General features: G+C 41.2%; 1 protein-coding gene across 1 annotated transcript in view; it reads left to right on the plus strand.

Annotated features, from left to right (window-relative positions):
- The window catches only part of LOC119905739 (cadherin-4-like), a 262,027-nt gene that overhangs the window by 167,064 nt on the left and 67,375 nt on the right, over positions 1–27,588 (plus strand). Inside the window, exons 4-5 of the mRNA XM_038723025.1 lie at positions 591–817; positions 15,563–15,757. Of these exons, the coding sequence (XP_038578953.1) occupies positions 591–817; positions 15,563–15,757 (422 nt within the window). The remainder of the gene's footprint in view (positions 1–590; positions 818–15,562; positions 15,758–27,588) is intronic.

Genomic DNA, 27,588 nt, shown 5'->3' on the forward strand with positions numbered 1-27,588 from the left:
CTTTTTTCCCTTACAGAACAGTACAGTTTAAACATTTGTAGATATGAATGCACTGTGTGGGAAAGAAGCTGACATGTTTAATGTTGTGCAGAATACTCCCTAAATATATCTTAGTTTCCATTTTGTACTTTGTCTTTATTTAAAGAGTTGTAACTTTGTTTGTTAATAGGGGTTTTATTTATATTGTGGTCAGATCTTCTTATTAATTCTAGTAGTTGATTACCAGATATTCTGCTTGGTCTGCCTACAAACAAATTCAGTTGCAAGCTCTAATCATGTTTCACCTTATCTCAAAATAAAAAACAAACAAACAAAAAAAAAACAGCGTACCACACCATCAGTTCAATTTCTTTTTCACACGCAGCTGGAGAAAATAACATTCAAGTAGTCACTGTAATATCTACCTCCTATACTGAAGTGTGTGTACTGCAGTTGTACTGTGTATGTGCATGTTTGCATGTCTGTTAAAGCAGATGTGCATTCATACTATATGCCATACTTTGTGCCCATTTCATTCACTCAATTGTCACTTTAATAAACTGTGTAAATGAACATTATATTCAGATTTTTCTCAATTCTCTTGTCTACAGTGAAGTTTGATGACTGCATGGGGAATGAAGCAGTGGTTTTCCAGAGCAGTGACCCTATCTTCAGCGTGCGGACAGATGGGTCCATATTTGCCCGGGGAGAGGGAGCCAGCCTGGACGAACCAGTCCAGTTTAAACTGACAGCAAGTGGTCCACACACACATGTCTGGGAGACTGTGATCCAACTGGCACTAATTGACCCACTTTCATCTCAACAAAATGAAAATGAGGTGAGTTATACACTTACTGCACATGAGCACAGACGTACACAAATATCATGCTTCAGATTTCAGTTACCATCCCAGAGCTTCTGCTTCCTATCAATTTTCTCCAGTGGTCTGGTGATAGTAACAGCCAAGAATCAGGTCAAAACTCCTTGGGGTTTTAGAGAGAGAGAGACCGGAGCAGAGAGAAGTAGCAGTAGCACATGGTTAAAAGTGATAGAATCACACTGCCACAGGGAGGGAGTATGATTCCCCTCAGCCATAAGCTGTTATTGGAAAACATCCTGTGCCTTGGATACTCCAGGGGTCCTCGACTCTTCCTCCTCTATTTAAAAGATGTAAGAGGTTAGGCGAGGACTGAGCAGCCTGAGCTCAACTGTCCCCATGACTACAGAACCACAAGCCCAGATCTGATAGTCAATATCAGCACAAGTGTTAATCAGATTAGGTAACGACAACACACATGATTAGTGGCCTTTGTTCACTAACACAGTGCAATTGTAGACATCTCATACAGGAGGTGGGCCAGTAAGTTCCTGATGAGATCAAATCTAGATGAGACAGATATAGAGACAGAGACATAATGACTGACAAGGATCTGAACCAGCTGTCACTTACTGGCCATAGAAACCTGCTAAATTCTTGTAGCAGCTAAAAGCTGTGTAAAAGTAATTGACATCATTAAAGGAGACCTATTAAACTGCTTTTCCAGTAGTATATTGAAGTTCTGTGACTCCTGTATGGCAGCTTTGCATGATTCAAAGTTCAAAAACATAATTTCTATCTTATACTAGCTTTTCATGTAGGCCTTCATTTCAGCCTCAGTCTGAAACAAGCTGTAGATACTCCTGTCTCTTTCAGGCGCCCCCGTTCAAAGCCCACTGTCTACTGATTGGCCAAGACCTGAAGCATATTACCAGTCTGTTTTTGCCGCTGAACGGTACAGACAGACTGAGTGTTGCTGTGCGTAGCAAATGACCATACATACAACACTGGCTCCGTCTAGCTCCATGTGTCATAGAACGGTGCCGGACGGATTTCTTTTAAATACTTTAACCTCATATTTGAAGCTTTGGCCATGTTTTACATGAACATCCAACATTGTAACATTGTAGATAAGTCATAAAATATGGAAAAGCATAATAGGTCTCCTTTAAAAAAGCAGCTATAATCAATGTATTTGTTTTTTTTTTTCACTTTTAGTGATAAGCCCACAGAGACATATCACCTGACTCTGCTTTTCCTGTCAGCTCTACAGAGCATTATAGCTCCTTTTAGCACATTATAGTGATGTTGAACCCCACAACTGTAATGTTTTGATTCATGCCAGGGATGCACAGGGTGCCAAAGTGCTGTGAAGCTGGAGTTTCTATTCCCCTGATATTTTCCCTCTACATGATGAAATCAAAATCTGCCCATACACTATACTTATTAGAAATTGTATCACTGCTGTTTGTGATTTTTTATATTACATACTTATTCCACATATTTGTCAGTTGTGTCTAAACAGAGAGCAAGAGAGACCAGCAGACACACACACGCACACACACACAGGCAGGAGTGAAACCCCTTCCTGCAGATCATCTCACAAGGCGACCCTTTTAACTTCACTGCTGCAAAAGAAGCGATGCCCTGCTTATCCAGTAACACATAATGTTTTATGTTATAAATTAAGGACGTTATTATAAAGAGCAGCTCAACGTGTGATTAGAAAAGAGCAGAGAAGCAGAATCGCTTGTCGACCAGCGTAGAAAAATGCACTTCTTGTGTGAACAGCCAGGTTACTGTTAATGCGCGAATTGACCTATCACTGTGCTTCTGCCTCATCTGTGTAGCAGAGAGAGTTAGGAGAGTTTCAGAGTGGGCCTTTCGCTTTTGATTAGGGGTGTGGTTTGAGCAGGAGGAGATAAATTAGGCACCTCTGTGCTGGGGGGGAAGGGGAAGACAAACATTTCATGCATGGAGGAGAACAGAGGAGTAAGAAGTTTAGAGGAACAAGTAAGTTTGCTGAAGTAACCCAGTTTTGAGACATCATGGCCTTGGAGTGAATCTGAGACGCATATATTGGCAGCTGTTTTCAGCAAAAAAGCGCTAAAAACCTCCTGTCCACTACCTGTCCACCACCAGCAAATAGACAAAGTTAGCGAGTATCTGATTAACATAGTTAAGCATTTAGCTTATTTAGCCAGATATTTCCCACAGGAGTTGGTGGAGAACAAAACAGAGCATAAAGGTGAGGGAATATTGGATTGTTTGGTAACAAGTTCACCATATCATCTTAAAAGGATACCCTTTTTATCTAATATTACCAATTACTGTATTAGTAAATTGAGACTCTTATTAATTAAAAGTAATTTTTTCCATAACCAATTTATGACAAAGATTTTATGATAATTTGAGGGCTTAATTCAACTGTTATTTACTTTACCTACTTATTCCAGTTCTTGGTGAAGAGTGGCTGCATTCCAGTTACACTAGGCCAGAAGGAAGTATACCCTCTTCATAGGTCATCACTTTATTGCAGTGCTAAGCCAGATACACAGACACTCTTACACCCAAATGTCAAATATGAAAACACAGAGATCTTGACATCTTAACATTTTAGATGGGAGCCATTTTGAACTGTACTGCCTTCACTTTGAGTCTTGAGTTAATCATAACCTGTAATGAACTGTGAATTCTGAAGTATGTGTAAGCAAAGAGATGAAAATACCGTAAAAAAAAGCCATCTAGGTTAGTTTGAATGACTGAAAGGTATCTGACTTTTACAAGTATTCTCCTCCTAAAAAAAGTACGGGAACACTTAATCGTCACAGCATAACTGCATAATTCAATTAAACTTCTGGGATATCAATCTGTCCAGTTAGGAAGCATAAGCGATTGTGAATCAGTGTCACTGACAAACTGTTAGAAACACACTCAATGAGGGTGGCGTAAGGGCCCAACATCCTCTAGTGAAATCTGTGCTCACAGCCAGCACCATGCAGCTCGATGACAATTTTCCAGAGAACACCTGAATTGGCATGTCCACCATCGGCGCCTCATTCTCCTCACAGATGAGAGCAGGTTCACAATGTGCACATGTGACAGATGTGAAAGAGAGGAGAGGCTGTGGTGAACGTTGTGCTGCCTGCAACATCCTCCGGTTTGGCGGTGGAGGTTGGTCTAGGGAGGCATATCCTTGGAGGGTTGCACAGACCTCCAAATGTTGACCTACGGTATACTGACTGCTGTTAGGTACTGGGATGAAATCCTCAGAGCCATTATCAGACTTTATGCTGGTGCAGTGGGCCCTGGGTTCCTGCTGTTGCAGGACAGTGCCTACACACTCTGTGGCTTCAGTGTGTTGGCAGTTCCTGGATGAGACCTGAATCCAATTGAGAACCTCTGAGATGTTATGTATTGGTGCACAGACTGTCCAGGAACTCACTGATGCCCCGATCCAGGTCTGGGAGGGGATCTCACACACTATAGCCGCTTTCCGTCCAAAAGTACCAGGGACGTTTAAGTCCCCAGTTTTCTTTTCACGGAACTAAAAGGTTCCTTCAGCCCACTGTTGTGTGCGTTTCCACCGTGGTCTAAAGACCTGCGAAGATTAGGCAAATTAACCAGCTAACGTAGGCTGTAGGCCTATACGCCGTACAAAGCGATGCACAGGCATCATTTGTAACCACTATACATGAGCAAAATTTAGAAATGAACATCAGATTTGATTTGAATATAATGAAAAACTATAGGCTTTGCATGACAATTACAAAAAGCTTTTTGTGTAGGAGCACTGTTTCCCATTAATTAACGAGACCATGGTGGCTCGCCATAGTCTAATTTGCTCTGCCATAGTCTCAAAATGAAACGAAAATTTTTTACACATCTCATAATTACATTTCAGACCTCTAACGTTGTGTTTTGGGCCGCTGCTCTGCGCCACTGTAAGCTAAGGCAATTAAGCTAGCTGAGCCTACATTTGGAGTGCACACGTATTCAAGCCTTTATGGTAAATTCACTGAAACGGACCAGTGCGAGCTGACAGGCAGGTTTGCGACTTTATCCTTTCAGTTTGTCTCTTTACAAACACAGGTTTTGCAGTATGAGAGTCCTACCTGAAGAGAGGCTGTGAAGTGTTCATGTTACGCCAAACGAGAACCATGCAACATTATTTATCAAATTGGGTCAGACTTGATGAATTTAGCGCGAGGTAGTGTTGCCAACATTGTCACTATGAAATAAGGGACAAAAGGTAGCACTGCTGCAGCAGTGCGGGTATAGCCTGTTTTTGTGTGAATATACAGTGTATTGTTTTAAGCAATACACTGTATATTCAAAAAAATAATAGTTATTTACAGCAGGTAGCTTTAACACAGTTCTTTAATTAAACCACTAGCCTACCCTTTACTATTTCTCTAGTACAAAACACTTGCACTGTAGGTTAGAAAAGGTTTATCCCCTTCATATAGCCTACATATGACAAACTAAAAAGACAAAGCTACTTGTGATGCGTTTTATTTCCAGTTCATGCTTTTTCAGGCAATTCATCAGAACTTGATGAATACCGCAGTTTCATCACTATCTTCATGAAAGTCAAGTAACTTGCATCACACTCCATCAGACCAAGAAAAATACGTTTCTGCGTTACAGGGGGGACAGACTGGGATTCTTACTGCTGAATCATTAATAGCTGCAAGCATGCAGGCCTGAGGCTGACTCTGAAAGTATCAGACATGTTTGTCTTATGATAATAATAATAATATTATCAACAGCTGTGGCTATGTTTGCGACCTGAGCTTTCTTTTCTCCGTGAGAAGGAAGAATTTAGAAAGTTGCATGGCGCTGCGGAGAGCCCCCATCTGCAGGATGGATCATACTTAACATTCTTTCAGCCAGAGGGAACGATCACAAACCGTTCACAGCGCACCAAAAATCGCTCAGAATAGTCTTTTCTTAAACACTAAGATCTCAATAGTATATCTTTTTGAGATCACTCCAATCTGAATTGTTGCTCCTAAAACCCCTTAGGAGAAAAGGATGAGATGAAGAGAGATTGAGGTTTTGAGACTTGGGTAAGACAAATGGATACTGAACTGAGATTACAATAGGATAAATGAAAGTAACAGATGAGATCTCATCATTGTATCTTTTTGAGTTCATTAATGTCTTGCTTATTGCTCCTAAAAAGCAGCTGGGAGCACTGGGGAGATGTTCGTGAGCTTGATTGTATTACATTACTGTCTATGTTTGGAGAACTGTGCCAGTGGCTTGCCCTGAGCTGGATTTGAACCCTGCTCCTGCTGTTCAAAGGGCAACAACACTGCTGCTGCGTCATCCAGTTAAAATTAACAATGAAGGACCGATTCTACTCAAGTAAAAGGTATAAAAGTATTCCATAGTGAATGGAGAATGAAAAGTAAAAGTGCTTATTCTGTATGACAGATACATGTTGTATCTCAGTTCTTGCGTGCATTCTGTCCTTAATGAATTAATCTCTAAACATCACAAATAAACACACAAATAAAATCGCGATAGTTTGGAAGATTATTAAAACCTCTCCAGTCGACAAGAGCAGCAGATCAGCTGGCCAGACTCAAGTCTGTGTCACCTGAGCATCAGAGGAACGTGATGTTTAACAAACTTCATTACTTGCTGTAATCAGCTATTCCGCTTGTTTTGGAGAGGAGGAGACTGACTTCAGCTCTGTGTAAAAAACTTTCTGATAGATGAAAACTTAAACAACAACTCCATCAGCTGTTCGCTTTAAACACACTACTGCAGCTGGCTGCTATTTCCGAGCAATTTAATGCCAACGTAGTTTCATCTCAGGCGGACAACGGCAAGACGTGTGCTATTTGACTGTTGACTGTGATTTATTGGTTCGCAAACAGTGGAAAAGAGAGGAGCAGTGATTCTCCGGACATTCGCCAGTTAAAGCCAGTAGCCCCTACTCGCCCATTCAGGATTTCACTGCAAGGCAAACCCCACCTTCCCAAGGTACCAGTACTTTTGGAAAGTAAATGAAGACCCCAGACCTACATTTAGACCCTGGTCCCTCCGGTGGAAATGCAGTGAGTTCATCCAAAGGTTCCTAGTTCCGGGGTATAGTTCCTTTGGTCGAAATGCAGCTTATGTGCCATCAGGAGCATGCCCAGACATTGTCGGGAGTGCATACCGGCACGTGGGGGCCATACACACTACCGAGTCACAATATGAGTTGCTGTGATGAAAGTCACTCAAGTTGGATCAGCCTGTGATTTCATTTTTTTTAACTTTGATTTTCGGTGTGAATTTGAATCCAGCCCTCAGTCAGTTAGTGGTTTTGTTACGTCATTTTGTTCTCAACAAATTATACCATGTACAGTAAAGATTTTGAACTTTGAACTATTTTGTTCCTCGAGATCTGTGTGATTTTTCTGTGTGATCATCGAGATGTGTGATTTAAGTGTTCCCTTTTGAGCAGTGTAGAGTATTTAGACTTACTGAACACCATTCCAAACCAGAAAATAAATAGCTTTCAGCTGGATTTTCTTTGTAGTGTGTGCATGGCCACAAAACAGAATAGATGGTGCAAAGTCAGTCATAGAATCAGAGAGACAAATAGAGAGGCGGAGTGGGACATTGGCCAATAAAGGATCTATTAGTGGGAGTGGGTGTAAGGATGAGTGTGTTGTGCTGGCTCTGAATAGATTGGCCTTCATTCTCACACTTTTTTTGCACAGGCTGCTTCAAATGATTCACTGGCTAGTTTAGTGTGAGCTTCAGTATTAAACTAAACTACAATGTGTTAAAGCTCAAATTCAATTATTATGAAGTTCCTGAGGAAATCAACAGACAGACAAACAAGACTTGACAGGGTCAGAGGTCAGAAATACGCTACACGTAGGAACAAACAGAGAGAGGAGGAGCAGACAGCAGGGCGCTGAAACAAAATGTGATGTTTCATTATGGAAATTTTGCTTTGTGGCGTGCTCTGTTGAATAATAACTTCCAGATGTCTGGGTAGCCAGGGGCTGGCTGATATCAAAGCGTGCAGGGTTTTGGGGAGGCAGTGGCGTGGAGGGGAAGAACTGGGACCATCGCCAGCTGGCTAAGTCTGATGGCACCGGGGCTGGGGGGCCACATCCATTTCACACCGAGTGACTCCTGTTCAAATAGCGTTAGTGTTAGTATGTGTGCGAGAATGTTATTTGTTTATGCTTTTTTTTTGTGAGAGATTATGTCGGATCAAGTGTGAATTATGCTAATTTTGTGTTCAATTTTCATTGCTGTGTTTGATCTATGTGTGGTTGTGTCTTTGTTTAGCGCATTAAGTGTCTTATGTTTTGGGCCTTTAGGCTTTATCTGTACCGAGTGCAAGGTTGCATGCCGTCCTCTGTGCTGGACCGAGGGAAATTAAACACCCTGTAAATCTCTGGAATCTGTGAAGCTGTCGATAAAAAAAATCTGATATGACTCCAGTTTTCTTCTGCTCTTTATCCTCTATCTTTCATAATAGTTTGAATAAGCGTGCAGACATCTCCGCTTAACCTGTTTTTTAATCAATTTCATCACCTTGTACTTTCTCTTTTTCTGTGTGAGTTTGAATAAGAAAGAGTGAACCGGAGCTGCAGGGTTTGATCAGAATTACACCATGGCTAGTGAAAAGCCCACTTAAGCCTTTTGCAGCAGTGATGGGCACAGCTCTTTCTCTATCTCTGTGTGTCTCTGTCTCTGTTTTTTTTTTTTCTCAACATCTTTTTCTCTCTACATCTCTCCTTTGGGAACTCACTAGTACCTGTTAGCATGTGTAGATAAAAGGATCTGGAGCATGACTTATTTAGGCAGGGGGAGGAGAGGGGGGTCACATCTGCTTCTGACAACCCTTCTCCTCATCCCTCTCATTCCATCCCAAACATGTCTCACGCCACCTCTGCCTCCCCTCACAGCACTGGTGGGATGTGGGACAAACCATCCCCTGCAGTCAACCCCACTAAGTTTTCCCCCCTCTGAAGAAAAAGAATATATTTGTCCAGACCCAGCTCACATCTGTCTCATCCCGCTCTCCTGACGCGCACACAGGCATGTTGCACTTGGCAGAGGTTGGTCTCCTGAATATGGACTCAATGCAAAGGATCGTGTGCATGTTTCAGTGAACTTTTCACACAGTACAGTGAACATGGGATCTAGCAACATGTGTGTTTGGATGGCTAGTCCGTCTCTTGTACAGACCGGTAACTCAGTACAAGAGTACGTTGGTGCTTTTTGGGCCATGAGCATGAGAGCAAGCTGCTCAGGCTCCACTAGTAGCCAAAAGAGATCCTGCTATTTTGCCTCAACTAATAGCTGGAGACAGAAACAATTAAACTGATTGGTATTATCATATTTTTGTCATAGGTTCCTAGTTTACCCATAGTCACTTGCTTGTGTTTTAATAAAAAAATATCTTCTTCTCAACCATGTTAGGTTAAACATTTAATTAAAAGTTTTATTTGATTAAAAGTTCATTCTTAAACTTTGAAACAATCTTTTGGTCAACATGTCAGTTAGTTTTCTACAGTAAATGTATTTAAAGCTGCTATAGTCAGTATATATATATATTTACAATGGATCAAATGATATGTGTCTGTTAAAGGTGACGAGAATTATCTATTGACCGTCTGGCTCTGCAGTTCCTCTCAGCTCTACAGAGCATTTAAGCATTTTATGTGATTGTTTTGGTTATACAGAATGCAGCTTTACATTTTGGCTCGCTGCTCTCATCAACATTGTTTCCACGCAGGCAGCTGTTTGCTACTTGTCCAGCACCAAACAAAGTTGGCAACTATAGGTTGAACATAGTGAACTATTTTGCAGCTAAGGAGACAGATATTTTCCTCTGGAGTTGGTGGAGACCAAAGCAGAGCTAAAAAGAAAATGAATTCTGGATTTACATTTATCAGGTGCACATAAACCCAACTCTTAATGAATGCTCATGCCGCTTCGTGTCTGCTCAACGTGTAAATAGAACACTGTCGGCTAGCACGTCCCCCATATGACCTTTAAAAGGTGATTATTGTCATTGTTGCTGCTGCCCAAAAAGTGGGACCAAAAAAGTACAACATTTCAAACTGCAAACATTTGAGAGCTGACCTTTGCAGGAGTTATAATCAATATTTCCCCCCCCCCCCTCATGCCCAGACAGAGCAGCAGATCATGTCCTTCTTTCAACTTAATGTCAAAATATGATCCCCTCTCCTACAACATGCCTTGTAACCACCTCTCCTTCTGCACTCTCACTGAAAGTGCCCTGAATTGCACAGTACATGATGTCTGAAATGTTGCGCTTGGTTGATGAAACTGAACATGTCACCTTAGCCCAGTGGTCGGCAATAGGGGGCCCTCTGGCCACAACTGGCTGGCCAGCAATAATTTCTAATATCTAGCAAGCTATCTGGCCAGATTGCTTTGATAGCAGAAAAAAAAATTGATAGAGGCTGGTGCTGAAATAGATCTCACTCATGGGAGCTATAGTTACTCACATAATCACCTCCTCTTAAGTGATTGTGCCTCCAAAATAAAAGAGAGTTTTTTGCAGCAATGCTTGTTGAGTTTATTGAGAGCTTTTACTTTAAAAAGTTCTGAAGGACATTCAAAAGAGTCTCTGGCTTGCTTGACACATCTCTGAAAAAGCTATCAGTAAACATGTGATTGGATTCCCCCGAATTTCCTCGGGAAATGAAAATAAGCGTCCATAGGTGCATGAATGCAGATCAAACGTCGGGACGCAAACACACTGCAGCACATGCTTTATTGTGAGCATGTGCAAAAGTTTCCTTACAATCAATTTGTTTAACAAGGGAGAAAAAAAATATCTGCCTTATGTTGGGAGCAATCATACAACCCTCCCAACGGGTGTCCCACTCACTACCAACCAAGCTAAACGTGCACACCAAAATCCAAGGATTTTAAAAATTTTGACTATGTTCTGGCCCGCCATGTAACTTGAAAAAAATTTGCTAATGCCAGACTTATTTGCCGACCTCTGCCTTAGCCCATGCCCCTCCACACCGACACATCTACCCACCCACACAAATACATACACACCATATGCTGGTTGCTTGACACATTTCCTTTAAAGCAGCCTTAAAAGCTTTTCTCATGGTCGTCCACCTAATGAAGTCAGCCTTGAAATCATTGTTTCCGTTGGCAGATACAAGCCAACCCTCTGAGGGATCTTGCCCAGGCAAGAACAAACAGAGAGACAAAGAGAAAACACTTTTTATAGACTGCATTGTACAGGACCCTCAACTTTCAATATGTGCCAGAAGCCATTTCCCATCTTCTAACACTATAGCCTGCTCCTATGTTGTATTTTATTTTTATTCTCAAATGTCAACTGCTGGGGAAGAACTGTAAGGCTATATTGCACAGAAGTAATATAAAATGAAAAATTGGAAGAGGTATTAAAAACGCTAGCCTCTTTATATGTAAATGTATGGTGATTGAACCTCTTTCTCTTATGCTCCCAAATTCACACGCCCAGATTTTTCTTGTTCTCTGACATGAACTCCCTCCCACGCACGTACACACACACACACAAACACATATACGTACACAGACATGGAGCATGCGCCTATATTCTCCACTCTCTGCTGCATTGTTTTCTTTACTGTAATGGAACTGAACAGTTTTCTCAATCATCTCTGGTGAGTGGTTTCCATTTATTTTGTTTTTTCCCCCCACACACTGTCTTGCACCGCCTCTATTTCTCTTTGTGTAACACAGTATTGTTAGGGTGCACAGTTACATCATAGCTACTAGAGTCTCCAGTCAGAGCACATCATACAGTATAATATATTCAAATACACTGGCTACACATTCCCTTGGCTAACAAGAAAAAATGCCATAACTAGGCTTAATAGATGTCTGATAGCACATAGTTCAAATTAAATACACAATAGTAGGGCTGTAGTGAAAAGTTTGAAGCTTCAAAGCTTTGTTCATAAGGTTGACATTCAGTTTCTAAATCACCTTTTAATTACTGCTCATATTATAAAAACATAGCCACCAGGTTACAGCTCTCAGTCTCCGTCTTCTGTACTTTACAGCTATGCCATGGATGCATAGCTACAGGTCAGTGTGTCTGTTTGACCAAGGGCAGAGCTGAGCCACGCACACAGCAGACAGGCTGAGCAGACAGCGGACAGGATGAAGCATTCAGTTGCATTCACACAAAATCCCTCCTGCAGGGGTGTGCAGAGTTGTGGAGTGTTGGGGCCGTGTTCATTTGCGCCCCAGAACACAACCGCCCCTTGCTCTCCCCATTTCATCTCAAGCTCACTCGACCACCGCTTCCCTCAGGCCACTTTGAATGGCATGTCCACAAACGGCAACCTACAAATCCCACTCAATCTGCCCTAACTCTTACAAAAACCATCATTTGACTTTATTCAAATTGAGGATTCTGTTCGGGTTATGTTTTTTTTTAAGGTTAATGATGTCAAAAAATATGACGGCAGTTACCCAAAGCTTTGAAAACCTCCATTGAAGCTTTGAATGTAAAATAAATTACATTTGGTAATCACAATGTGATTGCTACACAATAATAATCAGAATTCTTTTTAAATATTGGGCAGATAAAGACTAAACAGCATACTTTATTTCTTGTAATGTCATGTTTTTTGTAATTAATTTATATAAACTTACCAGTAAATTAAATTCTATGAATATTTTTACCTGTTACAAGCACACTTTTACCTGTGGGTATCTAACTAAGTGCTTGTACAGATGGCTACTTTCACATGTTAATACATACAGCCATATTAGTGTTGTGTGTGTATGTACACACCGAATACCCATGCAACAAAGAGTGAACTGACCACACTGTATAAATAAAAGTTGAATGAACGAATGCGTGAAAATATTCTCTCCATTAGTGCCCCTGGAGCAGACATGGACTGAGACTTTGTTGGGCCCTGGTGGTAGGAGTGTTTGGTAGGTGAAGCTCTGCACTGCTGTTTTACCTGCTGGTGCACCATCAGCCTAACAAAGCACAGTGCTTGAGGAATCACTGTTATTTAGACAAGCTGTCAGGAACCACTGACTGTGAGGAGAGACAGAGAAAAACAATAACACAGCAAGAAAAGGGCAGGGGAGAGCACCGGAGCAAGGGATAGCTCAGGGGAACGTGATTGAGACAGCGAGTGCAACTGATGCATAGCTTCAGCAATGATGTTCGTGACTGAATTTTTGACCTGTTTCTACTGGCTTGTAACCTTGAGATATGTTGTTAAACTTACTGTAGAACAACTCTCCAGATTGTCAGAGAAATATAACCTTTAGATCACCTATATACAGCATGTCTATATAGCCCCTTTGACACTAAACAGTAGTGGAAGTTAAAAAGTAAGCCTTGAGTTAGTGGACCCTGTGTAAACTTGAAATAGAAGCATCAACATGTCTAATGTACATGAAGATAAGAAGCACAATAAAGATCTCTTTCTGTATTTCCAATCTACATCTATAATCAAGCAGAATCTCTTTAGTTCACCTTTATGTGTTTCACAGTATTTCCACAAGAGGACATTAATTTAGATAGGTGATATGCCTGATAGCTTCATTTGATGGAGCTCTTCTGACTCATCGGTGAGTTAACGTTCATGAGGAGATTGAAATGGGTTCCGTTCAAGTTCCTTATTTGAGCATCTTTCAAACAGACAGGTTTGTGGTGGTCATTTCTCTCTGCCTGCAGCCTGTATGTGAGGGGAGTATATGATGGAAGAATACTGCACGATTGAAGCTTGCGTCTGTGACTCAGCTGTCGCTTTCTACTGAAAGAGGCTGTAAATTCTACCCATATACTGAATTAATAGACATTTTATACCTGGTGTAAATGACAAAATATAGTTTATGTTCTCTTTCACATATATGCACATATAAACACAGGTACAAACCCCCAGATGCAACGAATCCACAGAGACTGTGTGCTCACGCTTTACAGCTCTGTCCTGTCAGGCCGGATGCATGATGACACAAACGAACTAGATAAAGAGGTTTAACAAACATCATTTAACACATTCTGTTTGTTGCTTATGTGGCGCATTGCAGACAGTAGTTTTTTTATGTATTATTATGTAGTATTTTTAACTGAGAAAGCTTTTTACTACTGCTATGAAGCATTTTTTCCCTTTTCATTTCCCTTTCTATTACAAATGGTTTTGGAAATATCACAAACCGACAGAGTGGTAAATAGGAAGGAATTCTGCAGATTAATAAAACATTGGATTTTTTATATCTGGTTTGCTAATAGAGCATGTAAGCTTGTAATTTGTCTTTAGTTTATATTTTCTCACTGTAATGGATTTCCTAATTGCCGTGTAGTTCCAACTAATATGGTAAAATTATTAAAACATCAATTATATGACGCTTGCAGCTCTTGGCCAATTTTGAAAATCTTCTATTCAGCGTCAATGCACACAATAAATAGTCTATTTACTATGTATGTTTATTTAAAATCTACTTTTATTACCGCATCATTTTTTTCCTTTTCTTGCAGTCTTTTTTTGTGAATTATTATTCCAGCCATTTCCAACAGTGATTTATTAGGATTTAATCATCAGACTTTATGAGAGATGAAATACGGAAAAGGAAAAAGAATTCAACCAAATTCCAACATAGTATGAGATGCAATATTTTCTGTTGTTCATTTTTATTGAAAAACATCTCTTGGTTATCTGTTACTGCTCGAAATTCAAAGCAAGTTTGATGCATCAGCGTAGCTCGATGCACCATTTGACAAATTAAATTGCACTTTGGTATGTCACATAATTCAGCCATTTGATGATTCTTGTATGTTTTCTTATAAAAAGGCCCAGCATTGTATTTCTAAAACTTTATTTCAAGTATGTTCATTCTCTATGTACCTGCCACATTTTGCTCTGGTAGTATATATTCTATAACAGAGCAACTATATGTCATTTTTGTAAAGTACTCTATATACAGGGTATTTAAGCAGTATTAGAGCAAGGAGCCGTGTAAATGATCCTTGTCCTGGTTGCCACACTGTTAGTGAACAAGTGAGTTAGTGAGGCAGTGAGTGAGTAATCGAGTAAGTGAGTGAATGAATGAATGAATGAATGAATTACTGTGTGAGTGGATCCCTACATGTGTGTTGCACATACAGCGCCACAAAGAAGGGAGACTGCACAGGCTGCCTTTCATGATGGAGACTTAAATTTAAAGTAGCACTTTCAAAAAGCAAGGAGAAGGTGCCACCATAATTCATATTTGCCACTGCATTCAGAACTGGTGATGGTTGAGGTTTTCCAACCTGCCGCCGAGGCAGCCATAGAATTACAACGTTGGAGCTCATTTTGCTCGGATCTGAGTTCCCTGAATAATGCACCTCTTCCCCAGCAGTGAACAACCACATCAATTAGGAAAAATGGTCTTGCAGCAACATTGGCTTCAAAGTTTTATTATCCACTGTTTATGATATTAGTTAGTAGGATTAGATGTAGCCAGCAGCCACAGCGGTGGAGTTGTGCCCTGCTGCCGCCCATTTAAAATACAGAACACTTAATGTTGCCAGCTGGCTTATACAGCACTAACCGCTTACTCTCTGTAAAAACCTTTAAACTATACAACACGATGACCAAACTCCACAAAAATTCAACCTGATTAACAATACTAAAATGTTATTTTGCTGTCCTGTGAAATTCTGTTTTGACGCAAAACACTTAGGCATCACATCAGTTGCTGTTATCATTAACAGCCTCCTAAATAATGTCTTGTGTTGTCTTAAAGGTCACAAAGGAAGAGCGGAAAGTCACTGAGAGAAAAGAGAAGAAGGAGTTCCAAGCACCACCTCCTGTCATCATGTTCTCAGGGTCCGGCCTGAACAGCTCCAAGGGTCTACGGAGACAGAAGAGGGACTGGGTGATCCCACCAATCAACGTGGCGGAAAATTCTCGAGGACCGTTCCCTCAGATGCTCGTCAGTGTAAGTGACAGACTTGATGGCCCGCATCACTGATTTGTTCTGAATTTACAGCTGGGATTTCTTGAGGGCACTTCACGGCTAACGCTGATTGGGGGAGTGTGATGGACGGTGACAAAGAACAGAAATACATTAGCATAACTGGTTTGTTCTCCACATCCTCGCAGATGATTATGTTGTGTTCCCCTGATGTAATTATAGCCACAAAATCTTAAGGGTATTTAAACAGCCCTGATTGGCCCTGAGAAGTTTTCCCTTCAGACACAGAGCAGGCTCCAAAACAGCTAAGCAGCTAACCTCTCCCACAGTGAAATGAATGATTATTTCTGCTCCTTCATGCATCCTTTCTTTTCTTTATCAGGCCATTTCAGAGAGGTTGCCCGAAGTTCAATACTATTTCTATAGCTCCTTTATAACAATACAATTTGTCACAGAATCTTTACTGAAGCCATAACTCCTGGCCTCCTGCGGGATATAAAAAGTATGAAACCCAGGCCAAAAAGAGCAGGACAGTGGTTCATCCCTATGCACCAGAAAGGACACGATGATTTAAAGTTAAATCAGATAATGACATGAAAAAGAACCTGCATCCATGTCTAAATGATTTTTTTTAGTATATAAGGAATATCCAAGTAGTAACACCTCAGCTGTTGGTGCCTAATCATTATTCAATAGATGTGTCCTCATTTATAATTCAAGATTGGAATGTGGCAACAACAACTGACTCCTATCACGGCAAATTTCATTCCTGCAAAACTGCTAGTTTTGATAAGTACAAAATATAAACACAACATGGTGAGGGTTGGGGGTTGGAGGTCGAGCCTGTACAAGCCTGTCTGAGAAACAAAAAAACATGAATAAATAAACATTTGTATAAATGTGTTGTTGTGGGAAGGCACGAGCTGCAGAGTGCTTAAAATTCAGAGATTCTGTCACAACAGAATGCGCAGTTTGCTTCTCTCATAGCAAAGCTCTAGACTCTAAGCTTGTGGCTGTAATTCATCAAAAAACATCATTCCAGGAGGCCCCCCTACTTCATTCCCTTCTCCTACTTTCCATCTCTCTTTATCTGGAATATCTAACCATCAGCTTTTCCTCGCTGTTTACAAAACTCTCACAGTTTATCTCTTTTGGGTCTTAAATTGTGCAAAAGAAGCACTTTTTCCCCTTTTGTTTCTGTTCTTTGTTTTTCTACCGGGTTTCATCCAATCCCCAGGGAAAAGCCTGGGGAGCTGCTTGAAAGAAACTTTTTTTATTCTCCATTTTTTTTATAGTGAAACAAAAACATCAAGTCAAAGAGGGGAGAGTTTGTAAGTCATTGTTTAGGAGTTGGAGTGCTTCTACAGCTGGAGTGTGTCCCATCAGCCTGGCACAGTGTGGCACTCTCATCTGAGCCCGCTGAGCTCTTCAGTAGTGCTACACAAGCCATAAACTGGCCATACAGTTCTGCTGTTTCCATGAGCTGGTCAGAACCAGAGAGAGACAGAGGGAGAATGAGAGAGGGTATCAAAGGACTATTTGGAAGTATAGTGTGCAGCCAAACACAATCCACTTTGTGTAGTAAATAGGTCCGTCAGGGGCTGGTGGATTGCTGAGAGTGGAACGTTCAGAGCAGAGGAGAAGTGATGCGTGTTGATGCCTCTGCTGGGCTCTCAGACTCCCGTCTTTCTCTTTAATGATGACTGGAGGGCAGGCAGGGCCATACTGAGAACTAGAAATTTTAACAAGGAGACAGCTCTGGGGGGTGGATGGCATGGGGAGGGTTTTGCCATACTTATTGTTTATGCGTTTAGTCCACTTTTATAACCGTTTTGGTCCTCTGTTGAGAATTGAGGCTTGTGTGCATCTGTGTCATTACCCTCAGTCAACACTCTCTCAAAACAACAACAACAATCCAAGCAAAGATAAACAGTTTAAACTGAAGACAGAACATTGTGTTATTTAGTCTTTGACGTTTAATATGTTAATCACAGTTTCAAGTTTCATATGGAACATGTTGCAAAACAAAGCTTACAGTCTTTCTGTCTCTCATCTAATCCCCTGTCTCTCCAACTGTGCCATTACTCAGTTTTCTGTGTGCTGAGGCTGTGTGATGCCTCCCCTAATGGCCTGTGAAGTCAGTCCCTTTCCTAATGGGCTGTTCTGTCATCCAGCGCAGCACTGAGTGACATGCAGGCAGCGGCCTTCCCCACCATCCTGCCGCTTTTCTCCCTGCCCTGACCAAGTTGCCATCAGTTGGACAGGTGGTGTGACAGCAGCCCTCACCTGCATCTCCACCGGTCTGCAGCACTGTCACTTTGATCAGGCCAGCACAGGATCGGGCAGGTGTCAGGACAGAGGCCCTACTGACTGGCCTCTGAGCTTGCAGCCTGACATGGCTTGAGGGAAATGTTGACTGCTTAGACAAAGTCTTGGCAGAACTGTACTCCCATTGCGCTCTAAAGCCAAGACAGTTTTTGAGCTAAGTGAGATGTTACTGACTGCTTTTTATTAATAGCACTGCTGAAATAATTGCTGTTGCTCTTCAGACTATTCCACTGTACATCAGGGTGTAGTGTGCATGGTATAACTTTGTGGCTTAACATTAGATCATATCAGCCTCTAGTGTCACAGAGTTGAATGCAGCCTAGTGGTAGCAACACTAGTTTCCCCTCTTTTTTTGTCTTCCAGATGATTGACAGCATTGCTGTGCTTTTTTATAACCACAAATGGAGAGAGAAAAAACAAAAACTGTACTCAAGCACTGTTACTTTGTAAAAACAAGCAGAATGAGAGTAAAGTAAAAATGGAAAAGGAAACAATACCAGCACACTACTGTTTTTTTTCCACTTCTTTTATTTTATGTGGATATGACATGGCTTTGGTAGGTAAATATGGTGCCAACAGACCTGGGATCAGCAGACCACCAGCCTCTTGAACATAATGTGCATACATTTTGACACTGAATAAACAAAAGTAGGACAATGAAAGTATACAAATGTAATGGAGTAAAAGTAATGATTTGTAATGACAAATGTTACTTATTACTACCCACCTCTGCTTACAATAGATGGGTATGAGTGGTGCATAACTTTTAACACAAAGACAAAATGAAAGTCTTGCAAAGAGAGCCAACTGTTCTGGAGAAATCAAAAAAGAGATGAAGAGATCCAGAAACACTAAAACAATGGAGGGAGTAATTTTTCACAATAAACAGGTGTTCTTTGTCGTTCTCTTTCTTCTCCAGCCAAACAGCCATCAATAGCATGTAAGGGACATTGATTTTTCACAGAGGCTTTTTGAAACCTTCCATTGATCCACACACTTCTCCTAAGGCAGAGAGGCATTGATTTCTTCTGCTTGGGTAAATAAAAACTCAACGTAACCACCTCCACCACCACTACCCAACTCTCTTAACCCCCTATTAGAACAGCCGTCAGCAGAAAAATGAACAAAATCCTGATGAAACAACAGTTTAGCCAAAAAGCAAGATGGGGTATGAATATATGTTTTGTCTTGTAAAATGCCTTCCAGTAAATGAGAGAGATGTTACTCTGTATCTGACGCAGTTAAGAGACAGTACATTTACAAGCATTGGAATGTAATTTAAGTTTAGCTTAGGAAAATATGCTTATTTGCTTTATTAAGCTGGGCACTGAACAATTTTAGAAAAATGTTGTTAAATTCCAGCTCCTACTGTATGAGTATCAGAGCATCTGTGATGTAAAGCCAAAGCTCAAGAATCATGTGTTTAGATCATCAAGCCTTGAGTGCTCAAACTGTATGTGTACATAGAAAATAAAACAGTCCGTCATGTTCTGCCCAGACCGTTCTGGCTATTGAATTGCCAAAGATTAGTTTAAAAGGTCAGAGGCAGGTAGAAATTTCTTTGCTTGCAAAAATGCTAATAAGGTAGAAACATGCTGCCTCGATCATCAGTGCCATCCTGTGTGCTGAAACTTGAAACTAAAATTAATTTAAGTTAAATTTTGTGAAGCAGTTTTCCCTGTTTTCTTTATGTTGCTGCAAAGCTAGGCTAGTCGTTTTCCGGGTGTAGCTTAATATTTATTGGACAGATATGGTGTTATCGGTTTTATTATCTAGCTCTAAACAAGACAACAAATGACAACAATTTCCCAAAATTCCTTTAAGACTAACAAGCTTAAAATGTGTTAGTTATCTTTTACCTCACTGGCTGAGGTGTATCTGGAAATCAATGGTACATACAAAAACATTTCTCGCAGCATTAGCCTCTTTTCAGTCTTTTCTCAAGATTTTCAATTGTTAAACCATTGCATCATTTTTGTCCTTGTCCTCAGTTGTCTCTCTTCTAAAACATCTTCTTGTTGACATCTAAACCTTCTCTACTCTCGGTAATATTTTAGTGTTTATCTAACAGAGATAATATTGTGAGAGAGAAGACACTTATTTTGAGAGCTGGAATAAGTGTGAAATTCCTTTTGTTTTATTGGATAATATTTCTTTGCAAGAAAATGTTTGTCTGTCTGCTGGCTGCCCTGAGACAGAGAAGCCAGATATTCCGATAAAGTGCGGACTGCATTCCTCAATAATCACAGGACATTATATTGACAGGAATACCAGAGAGAAACAGCAGCTGCGAGAGCAATAAGCCAAATAAATGGGTACTTGTCCAATGCCCTTTATTGACTGATATGAAGAGAAAGAGGATTATTTCATATCCTGCACTTTTATTGACAAGTCATTTGTATTAGTAATGTGTTGGAGGCATTTATATCCTGGTAGTACCTTCAGAAAATATGTCTAATAAAAAGGAGCCTGCTTGTTAAACAGTGCACAAAAATCCGACATTTGTATCTGATTTGATGTGTGTTGCACTGCATCTGGTTATGTTTATTGTACTTACTGCAGCACCTGTGCTCCAGTTTCTACATCTCTCTCCATGGAGCGCGTTGAGAAAAGCGTTTTCTGAGCAGAATGAGAGAACTCCCCCCCTGAGTGTCTGCTTTCTCCTATGCGTACATTTACCAGTGATTAATGACTGCTCCGCTTCACTGACAGACGCGGCAACAACAAAAACACCAGAAAGACACAAAATAGAAAAAAATCTGAAAGAGAAGGATGAACAAAAAGCAGCATACTGTACAAGTGAGCTGGAGCTGGAACTGATTTCATTGGAGAATTTGAGGGGGGGAGAAGACAGGGTGGGTATGGCTGAAAACAAGAGAAACCAACAGAAAGAAAGGAGCAAGAGCAAGAGAGGAAATGTAGAGCTAGACCAGGATTAGAGGCAAGTCTGTGTTTGTGTTTAGGTCTGATAGACTTCCCGGAGAACTGCTGTTCACGGCTTCTTCCCTTGAGTCTAATGAAGCCTTTTGGCATCTGCCACCCCACCACCCGGCCAACACCAGCACTGCACTGCTCCAGTCTGCCCCCTTCATCTTTTTCCACTTCCTCCTGCTGAGACATACGCTCACAAGCACACACACTCAATCACAAACAAACATACACATGCATACACAAGCACAGAGAGAAATTACTTGTCCTACACAGGCAGCAAACAAAGGATCAGTAAAGCGCATGTGCTGTGTTGTTGCCTTTGTATATGCTCATTGTTTGGGGTTTTGTTTGGTTGCATTTCTGCTTTATCCCTCAACAAAGAGAAGAAAAAGCTTAGCCAGAAAAACAGGACTCCATCTAGGTTTTTTTTAACCTAGTCTACCAGAGAAACTGCAGGATGGTGAAATTCAGGGATGCAAGTATTTAAGCATCACAGTCCGATCCAGAGCTCGGTCACTAGGAAACCACATTGTTGCCCATATGGAACGCTTTATGAATGTCAAAGTGCACAGAATTCATTTTGTGGGCTAAATAAATTCAGGATGTGAAAACACTGAAATGTGTGGCTACACTAAGTCTTTCAAACACATGAACTGTACAGGATGTGCACTGCTGTATATGTATTCAAGCATATTTTGTTTGAGGCTATGTTTTCTCTTGTATTCTTTCAGTTTTCCTTTGCACCGCTAAGGTCTTTTTCTTGGCAGGCACGCAACTTCAACACACATACACTCACTACTTAAACTCTATCAAGCTGGGAAAGAAAAGAAGGAAACAATAAAATTCTTTCAGATAAGGGTGGACTTGCTGTAGAGTATGAAGAGGGAGGAAAAAGGAAGGAGAGACCTCTGTTGACTCTGAGGGAAGAACGCAAACAGCGTCGGGTCGGCATTTCATTTGCCCTTTGTTTTTACTCAGTAACACATCTTGGCTAGTTTTAAACTCTTGGCTTTTTGTTTGATTTCACCTCCTGAATAATTCACACAAGGCATTTCCCAGCTGTGAATTTTCCTTCAGCGCAAGCAACCCCTGTTTGGAAACATTGCAAATCATTTAGGTTACATTGAGACTGCAGGCCAAAGTGACCCAAATCAAATGTTTTTGCCCATATGTGACTCAGATCTGATCTTTTTATGACAGTATGAATAGGCCAAGTCACATTATATCTGATCTTTTCCAGTTCGGATTTGGGCCACTTTCATTTGTGGTCCAAATCCGATACAGATCTGATCTTTTTAAATGCGACCTCAGTCTGGACACTCAGATTGGAATTGATGTAACTTCGACGTCACTCTAGAGCAGCTATTGTCACAGTTCTGCTGTAAACCGAGCCGCGGTGAACGAAAAAAGCTCCACAAAAGCAGTTCACACTGGAGTGAGTCTGACATCGGCCACATTTAAACAATAATGTGAACTTTCAAACAATGTGAACTTTCAGATCTGGGAAAAAATTGGAATTGAGCATTAAGTCTGAACATAGCCTTAGCTAAATGTTTGATATTTACTGATCCTCTTTCTCAGCCATTGCACTGGTGGGTTGGGTCGGTCAGTCGCTTCAGTTCACTTTGGTTCAGACCAAAAAATAAAACTAAAACTATTTGCTGGATTGCCATTAAATTTGGTGATGATTTGAATAACATGAATTGAAGATGAATTGTAATAACTTTGGTCATTGACTGAATACCTGCAAACCTAATGACATTCCCATCAGCCTCATCTTTAGTTCATGTTCATTGCTAATTAGAAAATGTTAGCATGGTAACATGCTAAACTGAGATGTGTTGCATTGAGCTCAAAGCACCACTGTGTTTATGCACAGCCTCACTGAGCCTGCTAGCATGGCTGTAGATTCTTAGTCATGTTTATAGTCAAATGCATAAGTACATCAACATTGGCACATGCAAGCGTAAAAGAGAAGTATTCAGATATAATGACTCTTCATTTATTTTAAAGAAAATTGTCTGCTCTTGTGACCAAACCTGAATTATGATGGCATGAGTTAAACACCAGAGGAAGTTGAGAGTGCTTTACATTGTTACTCTTGCTAATGGATTCTTTGTGATGGAGGAACATACTCCCCCCTGTCTTTTTTGACAGGTCAGATCATTAATGAAACATATGAACATAAAAGCAATTTGACCATCTTCCGAATAGCGTGAGACTGGTATTTAAAAGAAGGGGTGAGCACCTGAGGGGCACATTAATATCTCACGCAAGGAGGTTGTCAAGGGCAATCATGGAAAAGGAAGGGAATAGCTTTATGGATTCTCTGGCAGGTCCATTTCTATATGCATAGTTCAGATTCTTGTTTCTCTTCCAAGACCTAGACCTCCCACTCTAGTCACAGTAGTCTTGTCTTGGCATATAACAAATACCTTATGAACTTCATTTCCTTTCCTCTAATGAAATTAGCGAGATCAATGTAATTAGATTTATCAGCCCCCGGAAATGGGAGTCTCCTACAATCACCTGGTATAGACGAGAAAAACAAATTGTTACTACATTCATGTATTTGTCAACAGCCTTTGGCCTTTGTTTTCTCCTGTGTTCAGGGAAGTGAGACTGAAATGTAATTTTCACTGTTTAATATCTCATTATTTTGAAATTAGTGGCGTGAAGTCCCAGTAAACATGTTCATCAGGCGTACTCAGCAACGGTTTATTTTTTCAAGAGAACATTTTCCAGACGTGGCCTTGCTGTGCACACCCAGGCTCAGAGCTGCTACTACTAAGGCTTTACAGTAACAAAACAGACAATAAAAAACCCTGCCTCAGCCACCCACTCACTGATACATGCACAGACGGCACAGACGCACACGCGCATACAGATAAACACACACAGGTTCACAAATCCCCACCAACACATTCCTTTCTGATATGACATCAGGCAGCACCAGCCGGGCTCCCTCCTGGGTTCAGTTGGTGTTAAATTAAACAGTAAATCATCTCACCAAAAGACACAAGAGTTATGTGCAAGTCAAGGGCAACAGTTCTGGGCTCTTTAATAGGAGATGAGGAGGACTTTATGAAGGAGATAAATAACAGCTTAACAAACAGCCTCTGTCTGGTCCCCTGGAGGTTGGCCTTGGCGACCCAGTGGATCAGTAGGATGAAGGAGAGCCAAGAATCTCCATTCCTCTGAAGACATGAAAAAATAATGTGCAGTGAAATTGGAAGAAAGATATTCAGAAGGGGACTCAGGGAGGTGGGGACCAGTGATGAAGTGGGGAGGCTGAGGGTGGCAGTGATCATTGGTGATATGAGACAAGGTCAGTCTTATAGAAAGGACAGCTTGACAGACAGGTTGGTAAAACAGAATACCTACTTTTGTGCCTACAGAATGACAGTAGGCAGAAAAGTATATACAGAGGAAATTATGCAGCCAGACAAGCCGATAAAGCAGATAGACACTTGGGTTGTCCCATCAGTTAATACTTTCCTCCCGCATCTGCTCAGTAATGTTTGCATGTTTGCCTGAGAGACATGACCTAACAAAATAAAATCTGATTCAACACAAAGCAACTGCATTTAGTGGAAATGAAAGAAAAGAATAATTGCAACAGGGAAACTCCTTGCGCATGAGATTGAATTGAATTGAAGAGCTTTTGCATGCAAGTCATGTGATATAAAATTCTAATCTCACTTAATGTGCTTGTATTTTTCCATTTCCCCACCTCTTTGGTTCTTTCTTTCCTGGAGGTAAAATGTAAGGGAAATCAAAATCAAGGCCTGCACCAGAATAAACTGATCCTATTTACTTTGTCATTTATAGTGAAAGGCCTCAGAATCTTTTCATGCAAGGATACTATCATGGGGGGATCGTGGTTTTTTATGCTGTTAAAACCCCCAAACCACAAACACACACACACAGACACGCAGGGGCACAGACACACATGAAGTTCAAGTACAAGCAAGCATACATCACTGTGTATGTGTGTAATACAATTCCTCACTGTGGACTGAAATGTTTTAAAGCATCTCAAAATGAAATAGCTCCTAAAATAAACAGTTTAGCACCAGATAAAAAGTTGCCGGTATTTTATAACATGTCCTTTAACTTTGCAGGTTTCTCATTGCTTCTCGCTTATGAGTGTTTCTGGCCAATACTCCCTGGTGCTGCTTTATACATTTTTATTTGCTCTTCATTTTCAGGAGAAAAGAACATTTCCTCCTGATGCTCTATAAAAGCTTTAACATCCCACATTGTTCATAAAACCAGAGTGATGCATAGCTCTTTACACAGCGCTTGGCATCACGGCATACAGGGGGCGATGTTATGGTTCATCTGAGGCCATGCAAAACGATTCTATATATAAGGTGATTTGTTCTGGTTGCTATGCAGTCAGTGTCACTTTTAAGAGGACTCAGCGTTAAGCCAAGCGTCTGGGGCGGCCAGTGCATTTCCAGATTTGCAGCAATGTTTTCCCATTGACTTCCAGAAATAGACAGAGGTTCACAGAAACTGACCTCTGCTGGCTCTGATCCATTTTCTGATCAGTATCAATCAAGGAATGACAAGCCAGCTGCCTTTGAAGAAGCAAAAACCAAATGTACACCAGCCATCTGTGTGTCATCCTTATGATACACGTGCTTAGGCTCGAGCAAAAACACGCAGGCGTGAATCCACAGACGCAGATGCATGGCTGCACAAACATACACACACCTCCTCACTCTTCCAAGGTTCATTTGTCAAGATGACAGCTGGACTCTTGCTGAGGTGGAGTTTGCCAAGCAGAATCCCTCGCTTGGTTAGTGGGAGCCAGAACATCCTGGGAAACATTCTGACACACACTTAGAGGCTGCAGTGTGACTGTGTGTGTGTTTGTGTGTGTGCGTGCGTGAGCAAGTGTGTCTTTGTGTTGTGAATGTGCAACTTTTCAAAACACCCAGCAGCAGCATGGCAAGGTCCAGCCCCCTCTTCAGTTTCTGCCTGTGCTTGGCAGGGGCAAGCTTGGCAGGGAGCAGCCCATTTTGTCAGGCTTCCAGTCAACATCAAACGCGTATACTGCTCCCGCCTCTACCTGAACACCTTTCCTCCTTTGCTTTTCCACTCACATCTGGGTCCTTAGACATCTGTTTACCTTATGATACCCCAGAAGTATTTGCCCCTGTAGGCTGCGAGGAATGCACTGTATGCCTTTCTTTCCAAACAGCCCTTCAGCTGTGTCCACTGGAAATGTGTCTGTGCAATGATGTATCTGGATGTTTCTCTGACTAGATTAAAAAAAGACAGACCAATGTATTCCAGCAGCATAGGATCCCACAAAGATTACATGTCTGATCAGGGGGAAAACTCTATCCTCTTTCTCACAATATAGATTCATCCTGCCAAACGCATGTTCAATCAAACAAGTCCTGGCAACTTCTCTAAACTTCCCGTTTCCAAGTTTCCAGCCAGAAGGGCTCATGCTCTGCTACAGAGTTGTGCTGATGCAGTCAATTCACAGCCACTTCCTCTCACTCGCCTCACTCTTTCTTCCCTCTGTTTTCCCTCTAGTCTGCATTTCTCCTCTTCACTGCTGCCTGATGGATTTAATATAAAGTGAGAAGAAGGAGAAGAAAATGTGTGGGAGAAGAGGGTGAATGTGGTGTTTGAAAGGTGGACAGTGCAAAAGTGTGTGTGTGTGCATGTATTGGGCTTGTGGGGGGAGTAAATGGCTGGGGAAAGTGCAATAGCAGCACATTTCATGCCACTGTCACCCTCTCTCTCTCTGTCTGTGTCTCTCTCCCCTACAAGTCTCCAACACTCTTTACTCTAATTACCCAGATTGGGTTTCCTAGGGATGAAGGGACGAGGGAGGAAAAGGGAGTAACAGGGGGTCCTTGATATTGTCCTTGTCAAAGCCTAGGGGAGCAACTGGAGAAGTCATTCATTCATCCATCACACTCCTGATTTCACAATTTAATCAATCCCCTAATGAAAGAGAGTGAGAGAGAGAGAGAGAGAGGGAGAGAGGGGTAATAGTGAGATGGTAGTCCTCACATTCTAACCCTGCTAAGCCAGAGCTAAGGGGTGTGACCGTTCTTTGTCTGCCACTACAATGGCTGCCTTATTTTCATTCTCCCTGTCTGGAAGTGGGGAGTGAGGAGGGCGAGTCATTCCATTGTTACCTCCAGGGAGAATAGCACCTCTAATTTGCCATAAGCCTGCACTGTTAAAGACCAGACTCCTTTCACACTGCAATAATTGGAAAAGTCATTCACTGCTTAACTTCCATTACTCCATGTTATTTTCACTAATGTGAAGGAAGGTCTTTTAATAATCTCACCTGCGTCACTCCAAGCTATCATTCAAATTACATAAAAGCACACAGAGCACAATATCTCTCCATTTCATTCTGACACACACTCACATAGACCACTAACCCAGAAAAATCTGAAAATGTCCTCTCAGTAAATCTGAAAATGGCATTCTCGTATTTTAGTGCAGACTGGTGAAACTGAGCTGTTCAAAACCAATGACATGAGGCTGACCACACAGAGGAGGGAATTGTGTGGCAGGAGAGTTAAAATGACAACTTTCTTTCACCTCTAACT

The sequence above is a fragment of the Micropterus salmoides genome, unplaced genomic scaffold (assembly GCF_014851395.1).
Source record: "Micropterus salmoides isolate LMB-PRFRI ecotype aquatic unplaced genomic scaffold, ASM1485139v1 Ms_hic_scaffold_16, whole genome shotgun sequence".
NCBI lineage: Eukaryota > Metazoa > Chordata > Actinopteri > Centrarchiformes > Centrarchidae > Micropterus > Micropterus salmoides.